Genomic DNA, 21,944 nt, shown 5'->3' with positions numbered 1-21,944 from the left:
ATCATTTTTACAAACATTTTTTGTTCTGAATGTATTAATTAATTTGTGGTGGAATTGTCAGTATGCAGAGCAATATTATGCTTTTATTACAAAGTTTTCAGCCAGTCCAGTGATGGTATGTCCCCATAGATTACATGCATTAGGACAGCCAGGTGTTCACACAGTGATGGTGTACTTCCCACTGTCTGCGTGTATTACAGCTAGCCTTTGTGAACCATCCCAACGCCGACTGTCGTAAAACCCTCTTGGCCGAGAGAGTGGGGATGTAACTTGGGCAAGACACTCTCCACTGTTATAAAATTCTAGCCCAGATAGTCGGGACAGCAGTTACCTCATCTGCTGTTCTGATGGTCATTGTCGGACACGACTGACTACGAAACATGCATTATGATGGTCAGGTGTTCACCCAGTGATGGTGTACCCCCACAGATTACATGGCCAGGTGTTCACCCAGTGATGGTGTACCCCCACAGATTACATGGCCAGGTGTTCACCCAGTGATGGTGTACCCCCACAGATTACATGGCCAGGTGTTCACGCAATGATGGTGTACCCCCACGTATTACATGGCCAGGTGTTCACCCAGTGATGGTGTACCCCCACAGATTACATGGCCAGGTGTTCACCCAATGGTGGTATACCCCACAGATTACATGGCCAGGTGTTCACCCAATGGTGGTATACCCCACAGATTACATGGCCAGGTGTTCACCCAATGGTGGTGTACCCCCACAGATTACATGGCCAGGTGTTCACCCAGTGATGGTGTACCACCACAGATTACATGGCCAGGTGTTCACCCAATGATGGTGTTCCCCCACAGATTACATGGCCAGGTGTTCACCCAGTGATGGTGTACCCCCACAGATTACATGGCCAGGTGTTCACCCAATGGTGGTATACCCCACAGATTACATGGCCAGGTGTTCACCCAATGGTGGTATACCCCACAGATTACATGGCCAGGTGTTCACCCAATGGTGGTATACCCCACAGATTACATGGCCAGGTGTTCACCCAATGATGGTGTTCCCCAAAATATTATATGTATCACATGGCCAGGTGTTCACCCAATGGTGGTATACCCCACAGATTACATGGCCAGGTGTTCACCCAATGGTGGTATACCCCACAGATTACATGGCCAGGTGTTCACCCAATGGTGGTGTACCCCCAACAGATTACATGTATCACATGGCCAGGTGTTCACCCAATGATGGTGTTACCCAACAGATTACATGTATCACATGGCCAGGTGTTCACCCAATGGTGGTGTTCCCTCCACAGATCACCTGAAGGCGCCCTTGGAGGAGTACGTGGCCGGCCTGGGCAAGGTGAAGGTGGTTCGAACCCAGCAGAGGGAGGGTCTGATCCGGGCCAGGCTGCTGGGATTCTCCTCGGCCACAGGGCAGGTGGTCACCTTCCTGGACTCCCACTGTGAATGCACTGAAGGTTGGTCTGCACAGCCTCTGTGCGTGTGGGGGTTTTGGAGGTCGGGAGGGGAGTTGGGGATGGGGGTGTCTGCACAGTCTGTGTGTGTGTGTGTGGGGAGGGAGGGGTGGGGGTTAGGGGGAGAGGGAGATGTTACCAGGGGTTACCTTTAGATATGTGTATCTCTTGTCAGTTGATTTATTTCATCATTTATTTAGTTGATAAATTTTTCGCATATATCTAAAAGCTCTTTCAGCTCTGTTTTAGGAAAAAAAGCACTGAATTGTTATTATTATTATTATTATTATTGTTGTTGTTGTTGTTGTTGTTATATTATTATTAATGTTGTTGTTGCTGCTGTTGGGTTTTTTGTTGTTGTTGCTGTTGTTAATATTATTATCAATATTATTATTATTAGATCATGAAATAGTCTGTTCACCAGGCCTTGATCCATTTGCCCGTGCTATGAAATGTAACTTCCCTTGTCCTGTGAACTGAGATTGTCTATGCATGAAAAAAACAAAACTGGGCATTAAAGTGATTAAATGAAACATATAGACATTTCTGAGAATAAGTCAATAGAGTACCATGTTGTTGTTTAAACAGGCATTAAAGTGATTAAATGAAACATATAGACATTTTTGAGAATAAGTAAACAGAGTACCATGTTGTTGTATTTTTTTCTTTAACTTGCATTTTTCTCTAATCAGTCATTCTGTTGAAGACAAAGAGAATGTGAGAGCAGTACAGTAAACTGACTTGCAGAACACTAAAATAATTATACATACATGTATATATTTGTATTATGTAAGCTGGAAAGAATGGTATGAAAGGAGAAGGGAGGAGGTGAGTTACAGAGCTCTGCAAGAAAAACAAATGATGAGAATACTCATCTAAATAACTTAAAGCAGTGAACAACAAAAAAGTATTTCAGCAAAAGAAGGGAATGATGAGAATATTCATCTAACTATCTTACAGCAGTGAACAACAAAAGAGGGTTTCAGCAAAAGAAGGCGGAGCTGCATGAAATTGCCTTTACCCAGCGTTGTAGCACTTCGTAGGCGTTATTTGATCTGTCTTGTCAACGTTTCAACCAGGAGCCACCCTGAGAAGTGCTGAACCAAGATTAGGTGATACCCCCCCAACACCTCCTTCCCCCCTCCCCCATTGTTTGTCCCCTGAGGGCAGGCTGTTGGAGCCAATTGCAGATGAGAAGACGCAGCAGCGTCCCTGGAGTTGTCCCCAGGGATTCGCGGCTTGTCAGGAGACCGGGCATGCTTTTAGCTGATGGTTTTCAGTTTCCTTTCTTTTGCAGAAGCTCGCCGGGGGTTTTTCAGCCGGGCGGGTTTGTTCACTTGGGCGCCGCACTGGTTTTGTGTGTGACGTGTCTCATCGATGTTTTCTCCAGCCCTTGGTTACGATCTTGATTTGTGGGGTGTTTTTTTCGTTGTTGTTTTGTTCTTGTTGTTCCTGTTGGCGTTTTTGTCCTGAGAGTGTGTATACAAGTTTGTTTTTACCATGTATACAAGTTTGTTTTTAACCGTGTATACAAGTTTGTTTTTTTACCGTGTATACAAGTTTGTTTTTAACCGTGTATACAAGTTTGTTTTTTTTACCGTGTATACAAGTTTGTTTTTATCCTGCCGCGGGACGAGTCCAGCTGATGAACTGTCAGCCAGTGTGGGTGTGGGGAGGAAGGAAACAGAAGTGATGAGCTTCATGCTGTACTTTGTTTTTAGTAGTACCTGAACTGTTAATAAACAGGAATTGATTCTCAAGGGTTTTAAATAGTTAATAAGAGATTGGTGTACATGTTTCATACAAAGTGAGTCTGTGATAATAACCCTGATTGAAATATCCAGTTGTATGTGTATGTCTGTGGGGGTGTCCATGACAAATTCATTTCTTCTGGAATCACTTTGTCAACACCAGTTTGGATTAAACATAGAGTACAAATTCATTCCATTCATGTCAGTTATAAGGTGTACGTTTTCCAGATTAAACCGTGCTTAAGTTGTTTCATATAGCCTCTGCTTTATTCTATTTAGTGTCTGGATTCACAAGATTTTATTGGGTCGTTACTGATTCATTGCCATTTCATTGCCAGACAATGATTTTGTTGAAGGGATTTTCAATTGTCACAGTTTTAAGACACTCTAATTCTAGTAGGCAGTTAAAAAAAAAAAGACATTCTGGACAGATACAAACATTGAACTGTTGTTCGGATATTTATGAAATGCAGATTCAGTGCAGCTAAGGCTGTCTAGTACAAACCAGAACAATGTTTGAATAGATATATAAAAGATAAAGCTTGTTTTTGACAATGAGCATAAAAACATAATTTTGATCAACACATCATCAAATTGCATTAATTCAAATTATAAACATGAGAGAAAATAACCCTAAAATAGATAACAAAAAATTGGTTGTTGTGTGCAGTGTTCGTTACGATCTTTTAAAGCAGGAAAACCATGACGAAGACAGGAAGTTCAAAATTTTTTATCTAGATTGATTTAAGGTCTATGCGGGAAAATTATGCACATGATCCACAGATCAAATTTTGACTGAAGAATGTGACTTGCCAAGTGACTATCATGTACATTGCACCTGAAAATGTGCTTGGTGATTTTGTTTGGATTCAGCGGAGCCAGAATGTTATAATGATGACAGGGAAAGTTTGAAACTTTTGATAGATCTTTGTTATGATGATTGTAAAAGGACATGAAATGCTGATAAATGTGGACTACTTCAGCTGGATGGGATAGTTTGGTTTCTTGCACATAGTTTACACTCGTTTCAGACGGTGAGCAAAAATAAGATTGGGACTGATGGGCCTATGTATGTTTTGGTGCTGATACACCCCATCCACCCATGTTTTTGGTTCTGTTTTGGTAGTTTTTTAATCAGCAAAAATCACAGGTGAGCCCTGATGGCTCTGCCTCTTGTCTCATTGACATTTTCATTTGATGATGTACAAGAACACATATATGAAATATTTTTCACACTTTCTGTTGCTGTCTGAAATATCCACACACAGGTGTTTTTTTGTTTTTTTTGTTTGTTTGTTGTTGTTTTTTCTTTTTTTTTTCTTTTTTAAATCAGATTAAGAAATGCGAATCTTTTGCTTGTCACTGTTTTAGGAAAGGAGGTAACAATTATCTTAGTTATAAAGATACATCAAATTTGCATTCATGTTTTCAGCTGAACATCAGATTTTGACTCACGAATTTGCACTCTAAGACTTTAATCAAGAGATTGCTCTTCATGGAGGATTCTGATCTTATAACTCACACAAACAAAATGCATGTGTGCATGCATGCACATAGACGCACACACATACTGTAGACTGTTGTTTCAGAAACATACATGTATGTCTGTGTGTGAGAGAGGCGCTTTTCATGAACACCGTCAGCACACACACATACTGTAGAGTGTTGTTTTGAGACATGCATGAAAACTGTGTGTGAGAGAAAACATGCATGTATGTCTGTGTGTGAGAGAGAGGCTTTTCATGATCATTGTCAGCACACACTCACACACACACACACACACACACACACACACACACACACACACACAGAGGAAAAACATGGTGCCAGGATTGAGCAGAATCAGGACGCCCAGCATGGCATCCACCTTGTTGGGTGAGAAACATTTTTGTATAGCTCTCCATGCCGCTGTGCCCTCCAGTCAACCAAACAACATGACAGCCAAGCAAACATCGGTTACTGCTGCTGGCACTTTTCAGCATTTCAGCTTCCCACCAGACCATACCCTCCCTCCCTCCCCCAAACTCCCACCCCCATCTCCCCTGGTTTGACCTCCCTGACCTGCCTTCATTTCAGAAATAACAAACAGAGAAGAGGCTTGGATTCTTTTCAGTGTTCTTGTCATGTTTTGTTGGGTTTGGGGTTTTTTTTTTTGGGGGGGGGGAGGTTTGGGGGGGGGGGGTTGTTTTTAAACTTCCTAATTGAGTTTTATCAGCATGACAGAAATGAATCGTTCAAACTTACATTATTGTGGGTTTGTATCAGCAAATTATTACTATTCGCTTTGCACCCAGAGGCAAGCTGATTATTCTGGGATGTACTGATGCAGAACCAAGCCCAAATACATATTGGAAAGGACAGAAAAGTGTAACATTAATTTTTTTTTTTTTTTTTTTTTTTAAAGTCCCTCCTTTGGAGTGAAATAGTTTTCCTGGCCTGACACTCAAGGGGTTGAGGGTTGAGGGGTGGTGTTTGTGAGTGTTTTGTGTGTGTATGTGCGTGCGTGTTTGTGTGCTCTTTCACTGTGAATATATTTGGGCATGAGAGAAGAATCTTTGGTAAGAGTGTTTGTGTGAGGGCAGGTTCAGTTGAGGGGAAAGAATGGGTACTGGTTTATTTATAAGTGATGATTAATTTTGGAAACGCTAATGACAGAAATATCTTTATACACTAAAATAAAATGTCAGAAAAAAATCTGCATTTTAAAATAGTTGACCACTGTTGTTGTTTTTTGTTGTTGTTTTTTGTTTTTTGTTGTTTTTTTGTGTGTTTTTTTTTGTCTTTTTTTCAGCACTTGATATGGTTCATGTCATAGGCAGGATAAAGGACAAGTTAAGTCTTGCTGTGCTTGTGCCCCAGCGTTGATGCTTCTCGTTCTCTCTCTCTCTATTGACTTCTTCCTCCACCACTCGTTTATTATTCATTTTCTCCACTTTATTTATATATTAGCTTAGTTTTGTTCAAAACTCATGTATGTTCATGTCTTAACTTCTAGTTATGATGACATCTCGTCACATATTCATTATGTACATGTGTCAGGACAGGACTTTATATAAGATTTTCTTGTTGTCCTGTTCATCGATATCTGTGATGTGTTGTGACATTGTTCCAAATAAAATACTGTTTAAACCAAAAGGACTTTGACTTTCAGATGATTCACTCACGATTCTTGTCCGATCATAGGGTGGCTGGAGCCGCTTTTAGACAGGATAGCGGCCAACAAGTCCAATGTAGTGTGCCCCGTCATCGATGTGATTGAGGACGAGTCCCTACGCTACCAGTTCGGCAGTGCCAAGGCCACCAGTATAGGAGGCTTTGACTGGAACTTGCAGTTCACCTGGCATGGAATTCCTGACTATGAAAGGCAAAGGCGCGGTAACGACATTGCGCCAGTGCGGTATGTGGCACCCTGCCGGACACGCAGCGGTCACCGTTTGTGCAACTAACCCCTAATTCCTTCTTCCCAGCTGCTGTGCATGGCTTTTTTGTTGTTGTTGTTCTTTGTTTCTTTGTTTTGATTTTGTTTGGTTTCTGCTTTTTGTTATTGTTTTTGTTGTGTTGTTTTTTTTGGGGGGGGGAGGGTGGGGGAGGTTCATAGACCCTTACTAATTTTTGGTCAGGGGCATGTTTTTGGTTGGCAGACTTAGTTGTTCTCTCCCTTGATGGATTTTTTTTTTTTTTTTTTTTTTTTTTTTGCTGCTATGAAGGAAAGATTGGAAATAAATAAAAACACTGACAGATTTGCATGATCTACACACACAATTGTTGTGAATTGGCATGATCTTCACACACAATTGTTGTGAATTGGCATGATCTACATACACAATTGTTGTGAATTGGCATGATCTACATACACAATTGTTGTGAATTGGCAAATTTCTACATACACAATTGTTGTGAATTGGCATGATCTACACACACACAATTGTTGTGAATTGGCATGATCTTCACACACAATTGTTGTGAATTGGCATGATCTACATACACAATTGTTGTGAATTGGCATGATCTTCACACACAATTGTTGTGAATTGGCATGATCTACATACACAATTGTTGTGAATTGGCATGATCTTCACACACAATTGTTGTGAATTGGCATGATCTACATACACAATTGTTGTGAATTGGCATGATCTTCACACACAATTGTTGTGAATTGGCATGATCTTCACACACAATTGTTGTGAATTGGCATGATCTACATACACAATTGTTGTGAATTGGCATGATCTACATACACAATTGTTGTGAATTGGCATGATCTACACACACACAATTGTTGTGAATTGGCATGATCTACACACACAATTGTTGTGAATTGGCATGATCTTCACACACAATTGTTGTGAATTGGCATGATCTACACACACACAATTGTTGTGAATTGGCATGATCTACACACACAATTGTTGTGAATTGGCATGATCTACATACATACACACAGGAGAGTAGGTAAGGAAATCATCCACATCAACATGATATGCTCGTTTAGACCAGATCCAGTTGTGTGTGTGTGTGTGTGTGTGATTATGTAATGTAATATGTGTAGTCTCTGAATCTGTTTTATATTATTGTGCGCAAAATCATTATTTTTCGTCTTTCTTTTGTGAGTTATTGCGTGTGTGTGTGTGTGTGTGTGTGTGTGTTTTTAATGTTCATTGTAAAGCGCTTTGAGCTCTCTTTTAGGGAGGAAAGTGCTCAACAAATGTCCATTATTGTTATCATTATTATTCATTCTTTTTTTGTTTCCTCTATATAAACATGTTCTGTGGCTGAACAAACAACAACTCCAAACTGTTAAACCCTGTGCATCTCATTTCCCACCAGTCCCATCCAATGCCCACACCAACATTCAAGGTTCTCTGCTTTTCAGTCCGAACGTTTCACAGAGACATCCCCTCACCCCTTTACTTTCCCCATCCCGGTCTTAATTCTTCTCTTTCTGTCCAGAGGTATTGTATGTTTGTATCGTATCATATTTCTCGTTTTATCACAGCAGATTTCTCTGTGTAAAATTCAGGCTGCTCTCCCCACTACAGCACCACCCCTTTTTATTTTTTTTTTTTTTTTCCTGCATGCAGTTTTAATTGTTGTTCCTATCGAAGTGGATTTTTCTACAGAATTTTCCCAGGAACAACACTTTTGTTGCCGTGGGTTCTTTTACGTGCGCTAAGTGCATGCTGCACATGGGACCTCGGTTTATCGTCTCATCCGAATGACTAGCATCCAGACCACCACTCAAGGTCTAGTGGAGGGGGAGAAAATACCGGCGGCTGAGCTGTGATTCAAACCAGCGTGCTCAGATTCTCTCACTTCCTAGGCGGACACATTTACCTCTAGGCCATCACTCCATGTTTATTGTGATTCCCTGTTCCCTCTCCCCACCTGAACATGGAAATTGAACAGAAGACTTGCACCCTCCATGCCAAATCTGATTCTTCAAACTCTCGTTTCATTAATTTTGTATCTGCATGTACTACAGTTTGTCCCTCCAGCCGTTCTAAAAATGAGGATCCTGGATTGGTAGTTACAACAGTAGAAGAAAAATTGTTCGATTTTGTTGGGGTTTTTTGTTTGTTTTTTTTTGTTTTGTTTTTTTGCTGTCCCATAATCTGCACCATTCCATTGGCACTGCTCCCACGCCACTCATTTAGATTCCCCCATACACGGCCACAACCAGGTTCGTCCATCACAGTTCCAGCGTCGGCAGTTCACAGGGAACTATCGATATTAGGTCGCCAAGAGGCCACACACCAGAGGAGGCCCTGCACTGCTGCCGAGTCACTTTGGTGGTGTTCAGTGGTGCCTGTTCTAACATACTTAGGACACCACCTACTAAGCCCCCTACTAACGACAATAATGGCTTAGTCGCGGAGCCAGACTGAGTGAGCGTCCCTCCCATAGTGGAGACCGCCACCACGTCCCTCAGACAACAGACCTCCATGAATCTGCCGACATCGCAAACGTTGACAGGACTCACCCCAAGCACAGAAGTGGAGGGGTATCGAAACTGAGGTCACCATGAGAGCAGGGCATGAAAGGCCACAGACTTTGAGACTGTTTTGGTTATATTGATGATGATGAAGGAGGAGGGTGGGTTTTTGTGTTTTTTTTCCAGTTTGTCACAAAAAGAAAAAATCAAATGCCCACAACAGTAACAGTTTGAGTTGTTTGTTGTTGTTTTGTTGTTGGTTTTTTTCATGTATGTGGGGTGAGGTTTTTTTGGGTTTTTTGTTTGTTTGGGTTTTTTTTTATTTGTTTGGTTGTTTTGTTTTTTGTTGTTGTTGTTTTGTTTTTGTTGTTTTGTTTTTATTGTTGTTGTTTTTGTTTGTTTGTTTTTGTTTTTTTCAAAATGACACAAAGGAAAAGATCAAATGCACACAGCAGTGAAAGTGTTTTTTTTCAAAGTTATCACTAAGGAAAAAGAACAAATGCATGCCCAGTATAGCAAACAGATTAATTGGCAGCTGTATAGAAAGCTGGAGAGAGACACAGAGAGCTGTATGGGAGAAGTGAAGTGCGGGATACAATGCAAGGGAGACAACACCAAAATATTTGCCAATGAAAATAGTTCTCTCCCTTCAGTCTGTTTCAGCTACATTTTGTGCGCATATTTTATTCTGTGTGCATCAGTTTTTCTGTTCACTGACCATGCTTTTTAGGTAGAATCCACATTATTTGGTTTCTGAACTAACAGATCAATACTGGCTTTAATTTATGAGCTTCTGTAGTTAACCTGCACTGTTTGTTTGCCTGGACATGTTGCCATCATGTGTGACACCAATACCCATTTTTGTTGTTGGTAAATTAGTAAATGCTGCAGACACCACTGTTCCTATGTTATGTTCCTAAGTTTTTTCATATCACACATGAAATGCTAAACATGACACCAATACCCATTTTTGTTGTTGGTAAATTAGTCAGTGTATGCTGCAGACACCACTGTTCCTATGTTATGTTCCTAAGTTTTTTCATATCACACATGAAATGCTAAACATGACACCAATACCCATTTTTGTTGTTGGTAAATTAGTTAGTGTATGTTGCAGACACCACTGTTCCTATGTTATGTTCCTAAGTTTTTCATACCACACATGAAATGCTAACCAGGCAAAAGCTTTCTCATGTGCATATATATCATTGCTCATGAGAGTATGGCCTTTCACACACACACACACACACACACACCTTATGAAACATGCACACAGATAATCCTATTGCAAATATTAACTAGTGATTAAGAGAAATAATAGAATGGTGCTAGTCTGACAGATGTACCGTATACAAATCTGTAGGGCTATGCTGCTGAAGTGTGGACTGAACAAACCCTGAATGTGCAGATATGGAAAGCATTGCTGAAGCGCTGCTTCAGTGCATTATGGACCCACAACCAAAGAATAGACGGATAAATGGCATGCACCGTCCAAAATGCATGATGCCTGCATGCAACTTTGAGTGGGAGTGGGGATAGTTTACTTGGGCTTTTGTTTTTGTATATTTTTGTCACGTAGAACCCAGTAATAAAATGCTTTTTGTTTTGTTTGATTGATTTTACCAACACTTTTGTTGCATGTTTTTAACCCACTAACCAACACTGTGCTTTTTTTTTTATTGTACCCAGTAATCCACTTGTACTTGGATGTGGAGCATGTGGAATGATTTCTGTTTACACACTAAAATCATAGGTCTTCATTTCCTGAAGCGAAGTTGGTGGAAAAAGAGAACCCGCTCCAAAAATCTCCATTGCTCGTTATATCAAACCTCTGCGTTGCTGATGTGATCCACAGCGTTTACCAGACTGAACAGAGAAGCAGGAGGAATTTTCAGATTGCCTGGAACAGAAGCAGTGGTTTATAGGAGGACTCCAGCAGGGGAAAAGGAAACCAAGGATTCCTGAACAGACCACAGTCCAGAGAGAAGGAGCTGGGGAGGGGATGAGCTTTCTTCTTCTTCTTCGTTAGTGGGCTGCAACTCCCACGTTCACTCATATGTATACGAGTGGGCTTTTACATGTATGACCATTTTTACCCCACCATGAAGGCAGCCACACTCCGTTTTGGGGGTGTGCATGCTGGGTATGTTCTTGTTTCCATAACCCACTGAACGCTGACATGGATTACAGGATCTTTAACGTGCATATTTGATCTTCTGCTTGCCGTATATACATGAGGGGGGTTCAGGCAAAAACAGGTCTGCACATATGTTGACCTGGGAGATGGGAAAAATCTCCACCCTTTACCCACCAGGCGCCGTTACCGAGATTCGAACCCGGGACCCTCAGATCGAAAGTCCAGCACTTGAACCACTCGGCTATTTCGCCCATCGGACGAGCTTTCAGTCAGAGCAGACCCCTCCCCTCCCCCAGCACTGAAGTGTCCCCATGTTTGATTGGTGGGTGCCAGGTTGGCTGGAGCCTCTGTTGGATCGCGTGGCGGAGGACCCTCGCTACGTGGTGTGCCCCGTGATTGACACCATCGACCTGGAGACCCTGGCCTATGAGGGCTCGCCCTCCGCCCCCATCTATGTGGGCAAGTTCACCTGGGAGCTCACCTTTGACTGGATGCCCATGCAGAAGCATGTGGCCATCAACCGCTCCTCTGACATAGACCCTGTTCGGTTCGTGGATCTCGCCTCGCATTTTTTTTTTTTTTTTTTTTTTTTTTTTTAATTAAAACATCTGGTCTCTGCACCTCCACTGGGCGAGGGGTCGGTGAAGGGTGTGTCTTTTTTTTCTTTTTTTTTTTTAATTTTAATTAAAACATCTGGTCTCTGCACCTCCACTGGGCGAGGGGTCGGTGAAGGGTGTGTCTTTTTTTTTTTTCTTTTTTCTTTTTTGTCCTGCACAGCTGATGAAGGGATTTTCTCCACTGTGGGAGGGGTCGGTAAAGGGTGTTCCTTTTTTTTTTTCTTTTTTTGCCCTGCACAGCTAATGAAGGGATTTTCTGTGTGTGTGTGTGTGTGTGTTGTATATTTGTGGCTTTAGTTCTGGTATTTTTCCCCCTGTGCTTATCCTTCCATTACAATGCTTGAGCTCTGTATCGCATGCTTGCTTTTTTATTTAAAAATCTTCTGGTTTTCACTTTTAAACAAAAGGGTCTTTGCCTGCATTTTATGCTCATTTTTCTTTTACAACTGATCTCTGTGTGTTCTCATCTGTAGTGCTAGTTTCTGCCCTACATCATTTACCTGTAGTATGTTTCATGTTTGTGTTTTGTTCTGCATTCCTGGAGAGAAACTCTGAAACCAGCTCTCAAATGAAGGGAAGTAAGGAATTTATCTTGGCATGACCACTGACAGGCAGGGATTAGTTCCCTTCCCTTGAAAGCTGGCTGCTGAACACTTGTGTATTGTTTGCCAGTCAGTACTCATTGTCAGTGGCATGCAAAAACATTAAGTTGGGTTGTTTGTTTGTTTTATAATTCATTTATTGTATATATATTTCTATACTGGTTGTTTGAGCAATCTTGTGGTGATGATCAGAAAGGAAAGTGCCTCCGACCCAGTCACATGCATTCAGGAAGATTTCAACAACACTGCACAGCACCAGTTGTGAGAATATGCAACTTTACCAATTTCACAATGGAAATTTCAAGTCCAAAATGTTTAAAACAGTACAGATAAGCGCTTGGGAATCGGGTTCAAGGTACTTGGATAAGGAAACTTGCTTGCAACTAAAAACATCGCTTGTCAAAAAAATTAAATAGAAAAAAAAAAAGAAATGAGGGAGATTCTATTATCCTTGATCATTCTATATTTTCTGACACCTAAATACCTTCTGATAAAAATATAGCTTCAGTTCTGGTCTGAAGCTGTTCTGGTCGCTGTGCACTTTGTACATAGCAAGGATATTTTTATATGGCTCAATTCTGTACATGAACAAAGTTTGCAAGCAAATATTTCAGTTGCAGTGTGCCTGATTTTGTTTGCAAATGTGCAAAACAAGGTATACATGAACAGCAGGACTGACACAGGTGTTGATACTTCACATCAGTCCACTATATGTCCTTTGTCGACCTCTCACTGACAAAATATAAAAATCATTACAAGTTATTCCCAGCTGATTCCAAACGTGATGCCCATTGCTACAGAGTGCTGACAAAAACACCATTCAAAACCAATAATGAAAGCTTGTCTTGGTCAAATAATGCAAGTTCAGCTGGCAAAGGTTTGGCAGGTCAAAAACATATGCAACATAATGACTTCCGTTGAATCTATAAAAAAAAATTTTTTTAAAGATAAAAAAAATTTAAAAAGAAGAAGAATTTAGTTTCTGCAGATTAGTTTTGTACACTATTCTGGATTCCTGAAAGAAGAATGGAACTGTTGATTTGGTTATTGAGCTATTTACGAATTGTATATAGCTGTTTGAGCACACAGACTGTATTGGTAATGTGTTGGAAAACACAGAGTTGAGGAACATATAATGACATATACCTGGTTTCTCTGCCAAGATCCTCGTCTTCTTTTGAAATCAAGTTTACATGCATTGCATCATCATCGCAAGACCTGTCAGAATTCTCCCACGTTTTCAATTTTTGCTTTTTATTATCTTTTCTTTGTGTGTGTGTGTGTGTGAATGAGTGACAGTCAGATAAAAGTGCCAGAATTGTTGGATGACTGTTTTCTGCATTATACTGAACCCAAGATGTTTCCTGCAGGTCGCCCACCATGGCCGGTGGACTGTTCGCTATCAGCAGAGAGTATTTTGAGCACCTGGGCACCTATGATCCAGGCATGGACATCTGGGGTGGTGAAAATTTAGAACTGTCATTTAGGGTGAGTACCTGTGCATGAGGGTATGTAGGGAGTCACATTGTGCGTGGGGGTGTGGGATGGGGGGGGGGATGTGGGAACGTGTGTGTGTGTGTGTGTGTTCAGATAAAACTGGTGTACTTGTAGTATATCGTTTCAGTGTTTTCATTGTCTGTTGCGAATCTTGAGTTTTACAAAATTGATGTTATTGCATTTATTTAAATACTGAACCTGCCGTTAAACAATTTATAATGATTTTATAGAAGCATTTCTTGTTCTGATATTGTGTTTCTTAATATCTATGTTATTTTACAGAATGCGTGTGTGTGTGTGTGTGTGTTCTGCTCTGCAGGCATTGCATTGTTTCTTGTTTCTCTGTCTTGGTGTGCGGGTGATGCTGTGAACACGCAACCTCAGGGTGGAAATTTAAGAGCCCTTTTATATGACGAGTGCAATAGCAGAGTGGTATTGGACTTTCAATCTAAAGGTCCCGGGTTTGAATCTCTGTAACAGTGCCTGGTGTGTAAAGGGTGGAGATTTTTCCGATCTCCCAGGTCAACATATGTGCAGACCTGCTTTGTGCCTTAAACCCCTTTGTGTGTATACACAAGCAGAAGATCAAATATGCACGTAAAAGATCCTGTAATCCATGTCAGTGTTTGGTGGGTTATGGAAACAAGAACATACCCAGCACGCACACCCCCGAAAATGGAGTATGGTTGCGTACATGGCGGGGGTTTAAAAACGGTCATACACGTAAAAGCCCACATGTGTATATACAGGTGAACGTGGGAGTTGCAGCCTTCGAACGAAGAAGAAGATATGAATGAAATTTATTCACTCATAGAATGACGCTGCCCTGTGTGTGTAACAGGTCTGGATGTGCGGAGGAGTGCTGGAGATCATCCCTTGTTCGCACGTCGGTCATATTTTCCGAAAGCGCAGCCCATACAAATGGAGGACAGGCGTGAACGTGGTGAAAAAGAATTCCATTCGCCTGGCAGAAGTGTGGATGGACGACTACAAAAAATACTATTATGAAAGATTTAATAATGATTTGGTGAGTTTCGTGGTTTTCTCTGATTTGCCTGAGAGGGTGTGGGGCCTTTTGGTTTTCGTGTGGTTCTTGTAACAATCATCTATTTGCCGAGGCAATACATTTCACATAGAGTGGATCAAACTCAGTTGAACCTCACTGATGATGTAGATGTGCACTTATTGACACGGTATGTTGAATACCAAAATGACTATTAAAGTGAGTGAGCGAGTTTGAGTTTTCAGAATTAGTTGGTTGTATTTTTGATTGTGTGCTATTTATAATTATGTGTTATGACTTGTGTGCGTGTGTGGGCGTGTGTTTGTGTGTGTGTGCTTTTATGGGTGTGGGTGTGCGGGGGATGAATGATTTTTGATAATGTTTGGAATCTTGTGTTCTATTTTTCCTTTTTGACATTTACGTATGTGTACTATTTGCAAACGCCTAGGGCTTATTTTCAAGATTAGGCGTAAATGCTTATAATGATGATAATAATAATTGTTGCAGGGTGATTATGGTGACGTCAGTGAAAGGAAAAAGCTGAGGGAACGGTTACAATGCCACGACTTTGGCTGGTACATCCACAACGTGTATCCTGACCTCTTCATTCCTGGAGAAGCCCTCGCTTCAGGGGAGGTAAGTGATCCTAGCTGAAGACCTCTTTCCCGAATTAAGTTTGATTGGCTTCATTTATGTTAACAGGATGGTGACCAGAAATTTTATTTGGTACTGTTTTTGTTAAAATATGTGGGTTAATTTGATTTTTTTTTTTTTTTTTTTTTTTTTTTTTTTTTCAAAAAAAATCTGCTGGTCACTTTTTCACAGAATTTCCAGAAACATCATCAGAGATGTTGGTTTTTAACCGAGTGATTTCGCTTGTGGCCCCTTCCCATGTCTCTGACTCCCCTCAGTTTTAAATCAGATTTCAAAGTTTTGGCCACAGTAGCCATTAGAATTTCTTCATTGACACATGCATGCAGTCAGCAAGACAGACGTTTATGTACAGCCATCCATCATAACAACAACAACATTTTCTAAATAAAAAAAAAAAGACGTTCTGTGAATGTGCTTCAGTTTATTGTTATCACTGTACTTTGCGGTGCAGATTCGCAGCAAGGCCAAACCGATGTGCATCGACAGTCCGGCAGACCACCACAGCTACCACAAGCCAGTCAACATGTGGCCCTGCCATGGCCAGGGAGGCAACCAGTACTGGATGCTCAGCAAGGCCGGGGAGATACGCCGTGACGACGGTTGCCTGGACTACAGCGGGGGTCCTGACGTCATCATCTACCCCTGCCACGGCCAGAAGGGCAACCAGGAGTGGAAATACAGAGAGGTAGCTTGATACTCGATATGCACACCCCTGAAAACAGAGTATGGCTGCCTACATGGCAGGGTAAAAACGGTCATGCATGTAAAAGCCCACTTGTGTACATACGAGTGAACATAGGAGTTGCAGCCCGCGAACGAAGAGGAAGAAGAAGATACTTGATATGGGTACTTATAAATTATAGCACCTGTCCTCGGTCAGAGACCAAGCTCTAAGGCTTTATAAAACACGGGGTCATCTGCACAACAGGCTGCCTACCTGTGTAGAGCCGACTGACAGCTTTCATTGGGCACTTATCATTCGTTTCCTGTGACATTCAATCAGATTTCAGGCAACACACATATGCACTCAGACATGTAACATTTTACATGTGTGCCATTTTGTTTATTTACCCCCACCATGTAGGCAGCCACACTCCATTTTCAGGGGTGTGCATGCTGGGTATGTTCTTGTTTCCGTAACCCACCAAACACTGACATGGATTACAGGATCTTTAACATACGTATTTGATCTTCTGCGTAATAACCAGAGCACAGTAATTTATTTGAAGTGTCGCACATGTGACCCAAATTAATATCAGTCACAGTCTATGCAAGTGTTTCAGTCAAACTGCGTGTATTTTTTCGTGTCCATGTTTTTGTGTCACCATTTTGGTAATCAGAGCACAGTATTTGAAGTGTCATACATGCCACCCAAATTGATATCAGTCACAATCTGTACAAGCTTTTTCAGTCAAACTGCATGTATCTTTCCATGTCCTTGTTTTTTGTGTACATTTCATGATGACTGTGGTGACTGTGTTCAGGACAACACGCTGTTCCACGCCAACACCCAGAAGTGCGCAGAAGTGTCTCTGGACGGCAAGAAACTCAGCATGGCCCCCTGCACCGGTATTGACAGACAGCTCTGGCAGTGGAAGAGACAGTTGCCAAAGGGTGTTTAACCTCCGCCCACCTGCTGTTCTGTACAGTTCCAATGCTTTCATGTGATGTCTTTGCTTATGTCTTCCTCCCCTGCCCCCATATTCAAAGTCATGCCCGGTTGTGGTCACGAATGTTGATGGGTTTTTGTGTTCCTCTTCCTGTTTTTTTTGTTGTTTTTTTTCTGAATGTCTTTTAGCGATGTGGTGAATCTGAATGGTGTTGGTTCTCTGTGGGAGTCAAATTTGTATTGGCCAGGAAATAGCTCAGTTTTTATATGCACGGTTGTTCAGGGTGACAGCAACTGGTGTCCCCCCTACCCCATTGGTCATTATTTCACAGATCTGATCACATGTTTGGATTTTTGTTTAACTGTGAAGGTGGTTCAGGGTATAGTGATGATAGAACCATTCTGCGATAAGGAGATATTGTGACAGCACAGTTTGTAAAAAAAAGCAAAAACAGTCCAGCATGACGATGTCAAAAACAAACATCATGATGACACATCAAGTACCGTAAACTACCTTGAAAGCACCCATCCCCTCTTTTCACAAAATTCCACCCAATACTTGGGGAAGCCAAGTCTCTTTAACTGACTCAGTACGGCCAGTCCTCTCTTCTCCTCTACACAGACCCCTCGGATGTCCAGTGGGTGTCTCAATGACCCAACCTTTAGCTTCCATCGTCAGAATTGTGGTATTCTTTGTCAACATTCACCTCTTCAGTACAAGAGCCTTCCGCTTGCAATATTTTGATGGTGGTAATTGGGGTGAAACACTGTTAATGTCGTCTCTTTCGCCATTCGTATGGAGAGAGTTAAAATTTCACCATAAAGCACAAGCTGGGCATTTTCTCCATGGGTGAGAAGTTGCATTAAATTTACAGCATCAGGAGGATAATCCAAGAGTCTAATTTCAACTGAGTAAGATTTGATTTGCTGCATACCGGTGGCCAGTACGGACTGGGATAACTGTCTGTTGAGGAACAGAACTGCCGTTCTCTGTCATGTCACCATGGCAAAACAAAATCCTAGCTGCTGAAACCAGACACTGTGTTATGGAGTGGCATCGCAATCACTCTTGGATTTTTCAATGACTCGTCGACATCTCATGCAGGCATTCTGTTCTTCATCTCCAGGTCTACTTCTGTAGTGCTTTGTAAAGCAACATGATCCATAGTAATAAACTGGATTATCATTATTTCATGATCTTGAAAGAAATAATTTAATAAAAATATATATATATATATATAAAGGAGGGGTTGGTATTTTAAAGTATTTTACTCTATGTACGATTTTAACCCAAAATGGGGGTTAGGCATTTAATATCTAGCCATTAGGCGTTCGCAAGGTTGTGGTTAAAAGTATTTTTTTTAAGTAGCTTCACTAAACATGTGTTCCAAACCACCATTACATTGTCAGGTGACTTTCCAGGGACATTATATTTCCCCCAAAAATAGTTTCACTCAACATGTGTTCCAAACCACCATTTTATTGTCAGGCGATTTTTACAGGACATTATCAGGTATGTAATGGAAAGGAAGCAGGGTTTGCCCACTTCAGTAACTATAATCCATTATTCATCAGTTGTTACTATTCACTTGGGGGGAGTGGGGGGGGGGGAGCCGATGCAGGTGTGTATTGAACTGTGGAGACTGCAGAGCACTGTGGATGTGGCCTGTGATAGGAGTCGTGGACAGTTTCCATGGTGACCAAAACATTTGTCTTTTACATGTTTGCTGGGACTGGGTGAACTATTTATGTTGAGAGTGTGCTGGTTGAAGGTAATAACAGTAGAAACCATGTTGTACAGAAATCATTCATCATCTAGCGAGCGGTGTAAGGATTATTTTAGCAGTACTGATTTTGCTTTTTGTTCAGTTACGAGTCCACAACTTCTGGAATTGTGTTACTTTTTCTTGTTAAATGGCCTAAAATAACCAAAGGGATCGACAAGGATGGACAGTGGTAGGAGCGACAGCCTGGGACCAAAAGATGTGTGGGAGAGATGCGTGTGTGTGTTGTGTTGTATGAATATATTGTGCATTTTCATTTTTGGGCATAAAAAAAAAAAAGTTGTGAAATGTTAAAAGCAATGAATGTGTCGCTGAACAGTTCTCGCCCATGACAGATCAGATCACAAAGAAGAAATTGAATGCGTGAAGGTTGGTGTCCCTTTTCTGCTTGTTTGTTGGGGAGGAGATTTTATTCTAGTCACCAACATTCCAATTAGTTTCGCTAGACAGAGCAAATGTTGGGTAAATCAAGGTAACTCGTGACAACTTAACACAAACTGAATGTGTGATTTTGAACATAAGATTAACAGTGACATTGGACTTGCATTTAACTCAATATGCACATCCACATATGCATGTGGACCTGAAACAAATTCAATATTGCAATATTTTCATGGTATTCAAAGTGCACAAGAAATGATTTCAGCAAATGTTTTTTGTTATGTCTTGTCAGCCTAAAGAAAAGGTAAAAAAATCTAAAGTGTTTTCATTTTCTAACAAAGTAGCTTTGCCAAAAAATGGCAGTATCATTTTCCTTTTTATGGGTGGGGGTGGGGGTTAATGTCCATGTTTCTGACCTTTTCATATATGTAGTTCATAGAATGTGTATAATACCACTGAGAGAAAGAAAAGCCGGTGTTAAGAACATGACAGAGAAAGCCTTCGGAAGAAGTGATTATGTGTGACAATCAAGATATTTACGACATTTGCCGAGTAATTTTGAATTTTCCAGAGATGTTTAGAAAGTTACTATTAAACATAATTTTATAGAGCTGTTCTACTGCAACAATTATTTTTCAGGATGTACCTGTGGTTGTTGCAAACTCCCTGAAAATTCGGGTAGACAGGTTCTGCATATCAGTTGTTAAATGTCTGGGTGAAATATTTATGTTGTCAGCATCAGGTGAAAGGAAGTGAAGATTATGGTAGTGAGCTTTTTTTGCTACAAGCTTATGACTTTTTTACACCAAGGCCCTTTTGTGAATGGTGAGAGTGGAGAGTGATTTTAAAACAAAATACATAGTCTAAAATAGCACAAATAGTTATATGTGATGGAAGGGGTGTGCATGGAGTTATACTTTCCCTGAGTGGTAATCATTCCAAGGAAAGTACAATTTTTTATAATGTTGCAAAAGTGATTTTAATGAATGTCTAGCAATGTACATTATTATAAGACATTCCATTTCATGGTCTTTTTAAGTCAATGGAAACAATGGTATGCATTGCTGTGAATGTTTATTGGTAAGGCAAACACTGTCACCACCACACAACAGTTGCTTGGTTCTCATGCATAAATTGTACAGAAATTTCTGTTGAGTGAAATCCACTTTTGTCCATAAGTGTGACAGTTATGTACTGCTATGCATGGAGATCTCTTGTTTCTCAAAATGTGTTTTGTTCCTGAAGACACAACATAATGTAGCAAAAAAAAAAAAAAAAAACAACAAAACTTGAAATCCATTCTTTCAGAATATTTGTGTGTTTTTGAATGTGAACATTTTAAACCAGTTACAGAAAAAAATGTTTTATTTGGCAGTATTATGAACCGGTTTTTAGTGATGGATTTATTGCCACATACCAAACTGGAGCTTTGTCCAGAGGCACAAGAGTTTGCTCTGGTCACTATGAATTAATTATCCGTGGTATTTCCACTGTGGTCACAAAAGTGCCTTACAGAGCAAAGCAAACCAATTTCAGACACAAGGTATGGGGACTGTGCCTGACAGGTAACGCAAGGGATGGTGAAGAACAGCAGTTCTGATGACCACATGTCCCCACCTTTGAAGAACAATGGCCCCATTTTCACTGGTAGTATCGTTTTCAGTATTCGTTTTTTTTTGTTTTTTTTATGGCCCTGTTTTCTCTGATGTTTTTTTTTTTTTTTTTTTGGTTTTTTTGTTTTGTTTTCATCCACAGCTAAGTTTGTTAGTTATTTTTTGTCCACAGCACTTACAGAGTCTGTTATTCACTGCTCTCCAAACACAGAATCCACCTGTTGCAGTCTATACAGCCTCATCGTTCATGTTTGTAAGTGGCACAAAAATGCAAACTTTGCATGCATAAATACATGCCCCTTGATAAAGGCATTTATTGTGTATGCTGCGACCCAGTACATCCAGTGCACATGCAAGCAGATCTGCAATGAACAGCCCCGTGTACTTACACTGCCTTTTTGATCTTATTTAAAATAAAGTACTTTGAAAAAACAAAAAAAACCCTAAATACATAGGCATGAATAAACTGATGTGAAAATGGATTTTACAAATGTTTTGTCATAATCGTACATAAAACTGATATCATCAATTGATGCTTTTGTGTCTTACTCCTATGTTGTCATGGGTTACAAAATGATCCAAGTGCCTTCAATAAAACATAAATGGCCATTTCATTGTGTGAGTGTACTGCAGGTGTGTTTTGTGAGAAAGTGAACTGTTCATGTAAACTTATGGCCCAGCAGCAGACACAACCAAGCATGTGCAGGGAGACACCATTGTTTTTTTTTTGTTTTTTTTCTTTTCATGGAGTAACTGATCAAAATTGAATTGCTAGTGGGCAGATCCAATACCCAAGTTTTAAAGGGAGGAGACGCCCCTGAAAACGGAGTATGGCTGCCTACATCACGGGGTAAAAGCGATTATGCATGTAAAAGCCCACTCGTCTACATACAAGTGAACATGGGAGTTGCA

General features: G+C 40.7%; 1 protein-coding gene across 6 annotated transcripts in view; it reads left to right on the top strand.

Moving 5' to 3' along the window:
• The window catches only part of LOC143299178 (polypeptide N-acetylgalactosaminyltransferase 5-like), a 197,503-nt gene extending 175,861 nt beyond the window's left edge, over positions 1-21,642 (top strand). For all 6 annotated transcript variants that reach the window (XM_076612361.1, XM_076612354.1, XM_076612369.1 and 3 more), the window contains 7 exons: positions 1,288-1,452; positions 6,384-6,597; positions 13,862-13,979; positions 14,830-15,015; positions 15,499-15,627; positions 16,097-16,330; positions 17,130-21,642. In XM_076612361.1, coding sequence (XP_076468476.1) covers positions 1,288-1,452; positions 6,384-6,597; positions 13,862-13,979; positions 14,830-15,015; positions 15,499-15,627; positions 16,097-16,330; positions 17,130-17,267 — 1,184 coding nt within the window. In that variant the 3' untranslated portion in view covers positions 17,268-21,642. The remainder of the gene's footprint in view (positions 1-1,287; positions 1,453-6,383; positions 6,598-13,861; positions 13,980-14,829; positions 15,016-15,498; positions 15,628-16,096; positions 16,331-17,129) is intronic.
• Positions 21,643-21,944: the final 302 nt, after the last annotated feature.

This window comes from Babylonia areolata, chromosome 2 (genome assembly GCF_041734735.1).
Source record: "Babylonia areolata isolate BAREFJ2019XMU chromosome 2, ASM4173473v1, whole genome shotgun sequence".
Lineage (NCBI taxonomy): Eukaryota > Metazoa > Mollusca > Gastropoda > Neogastropoda > Buccinidae > Babylonia > Babylonia areolata.
Note: the sequence above shows the minus strand (reverse complement) of the source record. Positions and strands in the feature narration are given on the sequence as shown.